The 10,578-nt window shown below is 38.1% G+C and overlaps 1 protein-coding gene across 1 annotated transcript in view; it reads left to right on the forward strand.

Moving 5' to 3' along the window:
* The window catches only part of LOC307047842 (flavin-containing monooxygenase 5-like), a gene marked incomplete at both ends in the record, with an annotated part of 38,901 nt that extends 32,186 nt beyond the window's left edge, over nucleotides 1-6,715 (forward strand). The window contains one exon of the mRNA XM_079696543.1: nucleotides 6,655-6,715. Within this exon, the coding sequence (XP_079552669.1) occupies nucleotides 6,655-6,715 (61 nt within the window). The remainder of the gene's footprint in view (nucleotides 1-6,654) is intronic.
* Between the last annotated feature and the right edge of the window lie 3,863 nt (nucleotides 6,716-10,578).

Raw genomic sequence — 10,578 nt, forward strand, 5'->3', positions numbered from 1 at the left:
GGTTTGTCATATATGGCTTTTATTACGTTGAGGTAGGTTCCCTCTATGCCCACTTTCTGGAGTTTTTATCATAGATGGGTGTTGAATTTTGCCAAAAGCTTTTTCTGCATTTATTGAGATAATCATATGGTTTTTATTCCTTAATTTGTTAATATGGTGTATCACATTGGTTGTTTTGCATATATTGAAGAATCCTTGTATCCCTGTGATAAATCCCACTTGATCATGGTGTATAATTCTTTTAATGTGTTGTTGGATTCTGTTTGCTAGTATTTTGTTGAGGATTTTTGCGTCTATGTTCATCAGTGATATTGGTCTCTAATTTTCATTTTTTGTGATATGTTTGTTTGGTTTTGGTATCAGGGTGATGGCGGCCCTCGTAGAATGATTTGGGAGTGTTCCTCCCTCCACAATTTTTCGGAAGAGTTTGAGAAGGATAGGTGTTAACTCTTCTCTAAGTGTTTGATAGAATTCTCCTGTGAAGCCATCTGGTTCTAGACTTTTGTTTGTTGGAAGATTTTAAATTACAGTTTCAATTTCATAACCTGTGATTGGTCTGTTTATGTTTTCTAATTCTTCCTGGTTCAATCTTGGAAAGTTGTACTTTTCCAGGAATTTGTCCATTTCTTCCAGGTTGTCCATTTTATTGGCATAGAGTTGCTTGTCTTAGTCTCTTATAATCTTTTGTATTTCTGTGGTGTCAGTTGTAATCTCTCCTTTTTCATTTCTAATTTTATTGATTTGAGTCCTCTCCCTTTTTTTATTGATAAGTTTGGGTAAAGGTTTATCAATTTTGTTTATCTTCTCAAAGAACCAGTTTTTAGTTTTATTGATCTTTGCTGTTGTTTTCTTTGTTTCTATTTCATTTATTTTTGCTCTGATCTTATGATTTCTTTCCTTCTACTAATTTTGGGTTTTCTTTGTTCTTTTTCTAGTTGCTTTAGTTGTATGGTTAGATTGTTTATTTGAGATTTTTCTTGTTTCTTGAGGTGAGCTTAAATTGCTATGAACTTCCCTCTTATAACTGCTTAAGCTGTGTCCCATAGGTTTTGGATCATTGTGTTTTCGTTGCCATTTGTTTCTAGGTATTTTTTGATTTCTTCTTTGATTTCTTCATTGATCTCTTGGTTATTTAGCAGCGCACTGTTTAGCCTCCATGTATTTGTGTTTTACTGTTCTTTTTCCTGTAATTGCTTTCTAATCTCATACCATTGTGATTGGAAAACATGCTTGATATGATTTCAATTTTCTTAAATTTTCCAAGGCTTGATTTGTGATCTGTTCTGGAGAGCATTCCATGTGCACCTCAGAAGAAAGTGTATTTTTCCAGTTTCAGGAGGCATGTCCTAAAAATATCAATTAGGTCTCTTTGGTCTATTGTGTCTTTTAAAACTTGTGTTTCCTTATTTATTTACTCTCTGGATGATCTGTCTATTGGTGTAAGTGGGGTGTTAAAGTCCCCCACTACTATTGTGTTACTGTTGATTTCTCCTTTTATGGCTGTTAGCATTTGCCTTATGTACTGTAGTGTTCCTATGTTGGGTGCATAAATATTTATAGTTATTACATTTTCTTCTTGGATTGATCCCTTGATCATTATGTAGTGTCCTTTCTTATCTCTTGTAACAGTCTTTATTTTAAAGACTATTTTATCTGATATGAGTATTGCTAATCCAGCTTTCTTGTGATTTCCATTGGCATGGAATATCTTCTTCCATCCCCTCACTTTCAGTCTATATGTGTCCCTAGATCTGAAGTGGGTTTCTTGTAGACAGCATATATAAGGGTCTTGTTTTTGTATCTATTCAGCCAGTCTGTGTCTTTTGGTTGGAGCATTTAATCCATTTACATTCAAGGTTATTATCAACATGTATGTTCCTATTACCATTTTCTTAATTGATTTGGGTTTGTTTTTGTGCGTCTTTTTCCTCTCTAGTGTTTCCCACTTAAAGAAGTTCCTTTAGCATTTTGTAGTAAAGCTGGTTTGGTGGTGCTGAATTCCCTTAGCTTTTGCTTGTCTGTAAAGTTTTTGATTTCTCCGTCAAATCTGAATGAGATCCTTGCCAAGTAATCTTGGTTGTTGGTGTTCCCCTTTCATCACTCTAAATATGTCCTGCCACTCCCTTGTGGCTTGCAGAGTTTATTCTGAAAGATCAACTGTTAACCTTATGGGGATTTCCTTGTATATTATTTGTTGCTTTTCCCTTGTTGCTTTTAAAATTTTTATTTTTATTTAATTTTTCATAGCTTGATTAATGTGTGTTTCACCATGTTTCTCTTTGGGTTTATCCTGTATGGGACTCTCTGTGCTTCCTGGACTTGATTGACTATTTCCTTTCCCATGTTAGGTACGTTTTTGACTATGATCTCTTCAAATATTTTCTCAGACCCTTTCTTTTTCTCTTCTTCTATAATTTGAATGTTTGAATATAATTTGAATGTTGGTGCATTTAATGTTGTCCCAGAGGTCTCTGAGACTGTCCTCAATTCTTTTCATTCTTTTTTCTGTATTCTGCTCCCTGGCAGTTATTTCCACTATTTTATCTTCCAGCTCACTTATCCATTCTTCTGCCTCAGTTATTCAGCTACCGATTCCTTCTAGAGGATTTTAAATTTGTTACTCTGTTGTTCATCACTGTTTGTTTGCTGTTTAGTTCTTCTAGATACTTGTTAAATGTTTCTTGTATTTTCTCCATTCTGTTTCCGAGATTCTGGATCATCTTTACTATCATTACTCTGAATTCTTTTTCAGGTAGGTTGCCTATTTCATCATTTATTTGGTCTTGTAAGTTTTCACCTTGCTCCTTCATCTGTAACACATTTTTTTTTGTCGTTTTTTAAAATTTGATGGGTGGGCTATATTCCTGTGTTACTGGTTGTTTGGCCTGAGGCATCCAGCACTGGAGTTTGCAGGCAGGTGGATAGAGCCGGGTCATGGTGCCGAGATGAGGACTTCCGGGAGGCCTCACTCCAATTAATATTCTCTAGGGTTTGAGGTTCTCTCTTAGGCCAGTGGTTTGGACTCAAAACTCCCACCACAGGAGGTCAGGCCTGACTTCCGGCCTGGGAACCAAGATCCTGCAAGCCATGTGGCGTAGCAAAAAAAAAAAAGAAAAAAAAACAGCAGTACAAGAACAAAGAATAAAAAAATAATAAAATTAGAAAGATAAAAAATATATTAGGAAAAATAAAAATATAATTGAGACAACTGCAACAAGATAAAACAAAACCACAACAGAAAAAAGAAAGGGAAAAAAGGGGGGGAGAAGAATCTGAAAGGAGCAGAACAATAACAAAGTATAAAGAATAAAATTAAACTAAATAAAAGGTTAGAAAAAATAAAAAATACATGAATCAACAAGAATGAATCAAGGTAAAACAGAACCTCAACCTAAAAGAGGAAAAAGAGAAAAGAAAAAAAAAAAGCCTTGGCTATGGGGCACAGAGTTTAGGCGTGGGTGGAAATTAGGCAGTGGTGGGCTTTAGCATGGCGGTGAGGGGGGGGAACCTAGGCGAGAGATGGGTGACTTTTGGGAGTGGGGCATGGCCTAGGCTCAGGACCCATGCAGCCGGAAAAGACCTTGGGGGCGGGGCCTAGGTGGGCTCCATTCAAACGTGGGGCACGGACTCTGCTTAGGGTCTGCGTAGAAGGGGAGAGGCAGCACATCCAAAGGGGGGCCTCTGGAGTGTGGAGTTCTGGAGTTTGGAGGTAAGGTCCTGGGTGAGGGTGTGTGGGTGGGGTTTAGGCCCAGTGCGGTTGGAGGGGCTCTCAGAGGGGGTCTCCGAGTATAGAGGTAGAGCTGTCGGTGGGGTGTAGGGGCCGGGCTTGGGCTCTGCACTGCAGGAAAAGGAGGCTGTGAAGTAAGAGGATTAGGCCTGGGAGCCCAACAGGCTCCCTGGTGCCTAAGTGGACAGGGAAAGCACTGGCCACATTCCCTTCCATTCCTCTGTGCCACCCTCTAGGGTAACCCCCCAACTGCCATCCCCCTAAATGTGGGTCAGTCCCACTGGGTGTAGGAACTCCTCCCATCCCCCAGCCACCCCTCAGGGTTGCCAGTCCTGTATGTCCGGCCTTTATTTTTGCTCCCCCTTACCTCCCTCCCACCCCCTCAGTACCCACGTGGCTGGAGGGGGCCTCGGTGGGCAGAGGATCAGGCCCAGGATCTCAGCAGGCTCCCAGGGGCCCAAGAGGGCAGGGGAAACCTGGGCATGCTGCCTTTTGATCCTCTGCCCTCCCAATGGTCCCCCAATTTCCCCCTTCGGGCATGGTATCCCTTCCTTTCCCACAGCCGCCCCTCAGGGGCACCAGTCCTGTCCCACCTCCACTTCTCCTCCTCCCTCACTCCCCACCCCAGGCCCCACATCCTACCCCATCACTGGGGGTTCCTCCCATTTCCCTTAGTTGCCTGTGGTCCCCCACCAGTGTATGCCCTAGTTATGCGGAGACGCGAATTCCGCGTCCTCCTAGTCTGCCATCTTGACTCCACCCTTGTGGTAGGTGCTTAATAAATGTTTGCTGTCATTTATCAAATATTATGGTGGGGAGCATAAGCCAATATCTACATAAGAAATGGGAGATTCCATGTAACGGTGCTTCCGACAGGATTTGGTTTTCTACTAGACTTTTAATCTTTTATTTGTTTTTAATATTGTAAGTAAATGTATTTTTCCTCAGAGATAAGAAAAATAATGGTCTTATAACAGTTGTATATATCTAAGATAAGATATATAGATACTTAAACACTTTGTTTCACTAGCTGTTCACTAGGGTGTCTGATACCTTGTCATTTTCACTCTTTTCCTCTAAGCAAAACTTCTCTATTTTCTCAATGAAGAAACTACCTTCAACTTTATAGGCTCATGGATCATTCTAACAATCTAGCAGCTGCCAACATGTTCAACTTAGCTGGAAAACTTGGGATTTAAAATGAGCCGTCCAGTCTTTTTTGATCTCTTAGTTCCTGTATTAGGATACAAGACTTTATCTTAGAACTATGATAAGTAGTCATCAACTGCTGTGGTGTGGCCTACAAATGTGATTGGATTTTCTCCTCCCACCTCCTACTTTCTCCCCTCCTCACCCTCCCACACAGAGAGCCTAAGTAATAAGTATTCAAAGAGGTCAGTTATGTAATAAATTAGGATTGATAACAACTAAATGTAGGGGTATTCTGCTTATAATAGTTCTTCTTATGTCACACACTGTAGTTATGAAAACCAAAGCAAATGAAATGAAACCAAGGACTCCAGTTTATGTCCAAGTGCCGCTGTTGATTCTGTTTTCTCATCCCTAGAAGTTTTGCTCTCTTCTTGTCTGTCAGAGTAGTTAACTAAATGTTAGATGTCTGGCACACCTAATTTCATGAAGAAAGGAACTGGATGTACCAGCCAAATGTGTTCATAAATAAGCTGTGGTGTAATACATTTGGGATCGCTACCTATTGCTTAACCAAAAAATAAATTTGAACAACTGGAAGAACAACATTAGAAATCATTATCTTTCCCAATGTACAATAAATAAGAGAACCAGAAATGTGAGAACTACAACTTCCTCCTAATCATGTAACTATTTGTACAATTCCCTGCTATTTCACCTAATTTCACCTGTGGAAATGCTTTTTGAGAATTAGAAGGTCTTTTTTTCTTCCATAATCCTTGTGATACTGGGGATTTATCCTCTATTGAAATGGACCTAGTATCTTTTAATCTGCAGACTCTTCTAATTCAAAGGTAAATTGAAAGCTGCTTCTTTTTCATTTCCTTCTTTTAACAAATAAATTTCCCTCTTTCAGCATGTAAGTCTGTTGAATTAAAGTCCTATAATGTAATTCCTAGTTATCAGCAATAAGTACCCCAGTTTCCTCTTTAAATAAAAAGCATGTAATTCTAAGTTCATTGATTCTCTCATTTTACTTATAATATGAAAGTTTACCAAAAAAAAAAATCATTGGTTAAATTCTAATCCAAGCTAAAAGTAGGATGTGAATAGGAAAGTGAACTCAAAACAACTCAAGATACAAAGCCCTAGCTACTTGTGAATGTGTATTCATATTCATCAATTTACCACATCTTGCTTTTGTAATTAAATTAAAAGGTTGTATCATTTTCCCAATTATATTATACAGAAAAATGCTTTCTTGCAGTGCCAGAAAGTAAGGAAGTGCTCAAAAATGAAACTGATGGGGGGTATGTCACAGGGACATAGGAACCAACTGAAAGTGGTCCCAATGGCCAAAGCTGGAACAATTTGAACAACAATATAAATAGCCTAGCATTGGATTATAATATAAAGTATAAAAAATACCCATCAGTCCATAATGGTATAAATAAGTGATTGAATAATAAGTGGGGTAGAATACAGAAAACTCCCATATGGAAGAATTTCAAAAAATTTACCTAAATACTCTGCCCTCCAGGAGTTGGAGGATAACTCCCCATTCCTTAAGTGTAGGCTGCATAGAGTGACTTCCTTCCAAAGAGCAGTAAAGGGAGAAAAATAACTTTACAGTGGAGAAATCTGACAAACACTACCTCAGCTGGGTGATCAAGATTAACATCAATAGTAAAGTCATGTGGATAGTATGTACTCTTGATATGATGTGATGAGAAGGGTACTTTGCCTCTGTGGTCTTCCTCCATAAAACCATAACCCAGTCTAACCATGAGGAAAACATCAGACAAACCCAGGTTCAGGAATATCTTACAAAATACCTGACCATCTCAAAACTGTGAAGCTCATCAAAAAAAAGGAATGTCTGAGAAATTGTCATAGTATAGAGGAGCCTAAGGAGACCTGATGTCTAAATGTAATGTATCTTGGAACATAGAAAGACATTAAGTAAAAAGAAATATTAATAAAGTATGGATTCTGGTTAATAACAATGTACTGATTGGTTTATTGGTTGTGACAAATATAGCACTGTAATGTAAGATGTGAACAATAAAATAAATTGGGTGTGGGATATACAGGAACTCTGTACCATCTTCCCAATTTTTCATAAATCTAAAGCTATTCTAAAATTTTAAAATTATTAAAAAAAATATTCTTTTGGTTCAGGATATGACCCAGAGGCATAGTCTAGTGGAATTTTCTCAGAGGAGGAAGAATATTGGATAGTACCATTCATTTAAATTACTATCTTTTCCCTTGATTACTCTACAAATTAAGTTCTTCTAATAAAGCATACTATTACTTACTATAGCAATTTTGTTCCTTTTTTGAATAAGTATAGACTACAGTTGCAGAGAGGAGAAAATGGTAATATGAGGTCAAAAGACACATTTTCTTAAAATACTTAGGTAAGTTCTTTCTTATAGCTGAGCACATTAGGCCAATAGTCTCCATTAGCAAAATGTACGGTATATTAATAACAGGTACATTCATAAATGAGATAATTTTACTCAATACTGGATCTGGGCATGGTTACTTTTGTCAGTAGTAATATAATGTATAATACTATACAAACATCCTCCAGGCTGCCTACTTGGAATTTCCCAAAGTGCTGTGTTTTTCCATGCTTCTACACACATTCTCATGCTGTATCCTCCTCTTGTTATATTTTCTACTTGCCCAACCTATTTCACCTTGAAGATTCACGTAATCTGTTACCTATTCCAGAAATCTCCAGGATGAAATAGGTGACCTATCTTTATGCTTCACACTGCACCTGGTATATTGCTCAATTATATTTGGTGACTATCATTGTCACATTATAGAATATCAATTGTTTCTCTCACCTAGTTCCTCCTTGAACTAGTAAATTCCTTTGAGGAAGATACTTTGTAATAAATCTGCACGTTCCTAGTGCCTAATATAGTACCTGAAACACAGTAAGACCTCAGTAAATTAATGATTAATTACATGAATAAGTTAAACATGGGAGATAAAAATATGGATGAGTTTTTAATGGAGTAAATAAAATAGTGAATAATACTTCACTATTTTATTAAAAAGTGATTAAGGAGATTATGGGGTGCTTAACATTTTGAAATGCCTGTGGGGCAAGCATGTTCTTCCAGAAAATATTCTGGGATAGATCATTGATCTGAGTCAGTATGTCATCTCTAATATTGTTTAGTTTGAAACACAAGTGACATGTCCTATCCATATCTTATTTCCTCAATCAAACACAGGATTTTAAAAGGCAATATTTTAGCGCGGGAACAAAGGTGGGGTGCGTGTCTTCCTTGATCCTCCTTGCTGCCTTGGTCCTCACTGCTGTTTCTCCCTGCTTTCTCAAATTCCCCAGCTTCTTTAAAGCACCCACTACCTCTCCTGTTTGAAATTATTTACGGACCTCCCGTTTACTCCTCTTCATTCAGTGAAGATTTTAGCACCAAGCTTTCCCCTTCTCTCTATATATAACTACTCCTGTAGTTAATTTTTGCAGCAGTTTTTTTAACCTCAATTTTTTTATTGATATATAATTGACATATAACATTATATTAGTTTCAGGTGTACAATATAATGATTTCTATATATATTATGAAATGATCACCACAGTAAATCTAGTTTACATCTATGGCCACAAATAGTTAACAAATTCTTTTCTTATGATGAGAACTTTAAAGATCTACTCTCTTAGCAACTTTCAAATATACAGTACAGTATTGTTAACTGTAGTCACCATGCTGTACATTATATCCCCAGGACTTGTTTATCTTATAACTGGAAGTATTTACCTTTTGACCCCCTTCACCCATTTTGCCCACCCCCCGCCTCTGCCAACCACAAATCTGTTCTGTGCATCTATGAGTTCAGGTGCTTTGTTCTGTTTTTTAGATTCCACATAGAAGTGAGATCATACAATACTTCTCTTTCTCTCTCTTACTTATTTCACTTAGCATAATGCCTTCAAGGTCCATCCATGTTGTTGCAAAGGCAGGATTTCCTTCATTTCTTTGCTGAATAATATACCATTGTGTATATACACCACAATTTTCTTTCTCTATTTCTCCACTGATAGACACTTAAGTTGTTTCCATGTTTTGGCTGTTGTGAATAATGCTGCCATGAACATGGATGTGCAGCATTATTCTGTAGTTCACATCTGTGTAGGTAATACTTTCACCAATCCAATGTATTAGTTAGGATTAGATTCAACTGCATATAATAGAAAAACCCAAAGTAACAATGGATTAAACAAGGTTTAAGTTTATTTCCCTCTCATATGAAAAGATAGAGGGAGATAGTCCTGAAATGGTGTAACAGCTCCACAGCATCTCTTTCTGCTCCACTATCAGCATATGGCTTCTACTTTATGGTCCAAGATGGCTGCTGGAGCTCCAGCCATTATATGGACATTCTACACAGAAGGAAAGAGAAATATAGAAGCCCATGCCCCTTTTCTGTTAAGGAAAATTACTAAAAGTTCCATATAACATTTCCACTTAGATCTCATTGGAAGTATTTAGTCACATATATCTAGCTACGAGGGAGCCTAGGAAATGTGTCTTTATACAGAGAGGCAATGTGTCCAAGTAAAATCAAGGCTCTGTTATTAAGGAGTAGGGGAGAATGAGTATGAGTGTTGAGGTAGACCTTTATCACCTGGCATCTCACTTCAGTAACCTTCTCTCCAATGATTTTATAATCTACCTATGTCATTACCACCAAAATCTCGATTTCAAGCAACCCGCTCTCCAAAACCGTCGCTTATCTTTTCAACACATTCACTCCATTACTCTAACTCCACAGTTTTTTGACTCCACTTCATGCCCTCCATCAACCTGCTCTATCTTCTCTTCCTAGCCCACCGGGTCTATAAGCCATGGTGCAACATTATAATCATACCCTACCATGCAGTCTCAATTCCTTTGCCCTTTCCTCCATACTTGCTTGGCTAAACATTACCTTTGGTTATGTGCCTACACTAAAACACTTAAATATGGCAAGAGAAAAATATCACTATGCTCACTTGACGTCTTAAATTCATGAACACTAAACCTTGCTTCTTTTTTCTCTAAGAAAATAGAAGTAATCAGAAGACTTTCACACCTTTCCACTCTGTGCCCAAGGTCTGTAATGAGGGCTAGTCAAACAGGCACCCTCTGCCAGCCCATATCAAAATTCCAGACTCCCAGAAGGAGAGCAGGTGTTCAGTATAAACCACACGGTAACACAGTGTAGGCACAGCGAGCCACTCTTATCAGTTGGGGTGGTAAGAACCCTCCCAAAATCCAAATTCCCAGACACCAGCCATCGGCCAAAGATGCAAGGCGGCCTTCTGAAGGATAAGCAATCTCAGGCCTGCAGTTATACTCCACCTCCTTAAGAAGGCAATATATACATAAATTTGGAATTTTTCTGTATAGGAGATTTGTTCCCCATATTCTGGTTGGTTTTAATTCTTTATTTTTGGAGATATGGGAAGCACTATTATGGTTCCAAGAGTCAGTTAACTCTTTCCTTACACTGCCTTTTATTAGGGACCTCCAATACTGGTCTCCAGACTGTTGCCTGCCCCAGTGTTTCTCAGAATTTGGTTCTTGATCCAGAAACATCAGCATCATCTGGAACTTGATAGAAATTCTCAGACCCCACCCCAGACTTACTGAATCAGAAGTTCCGGTCACCAG

The sequence above is a fragment of the Hyperoodon ampullatus genome (assembly GCF_949752795.1).
Source record: "Hyperoodon ampullatus genome assembly, chromosome: 2".
Taxonomy (NCBI): Eukaryota; Metazoa; Chordata; class Mammalia; order Artiodactyla; family Ziphiidae; genus Hyperoodon; species Hyperoodon ampullatus.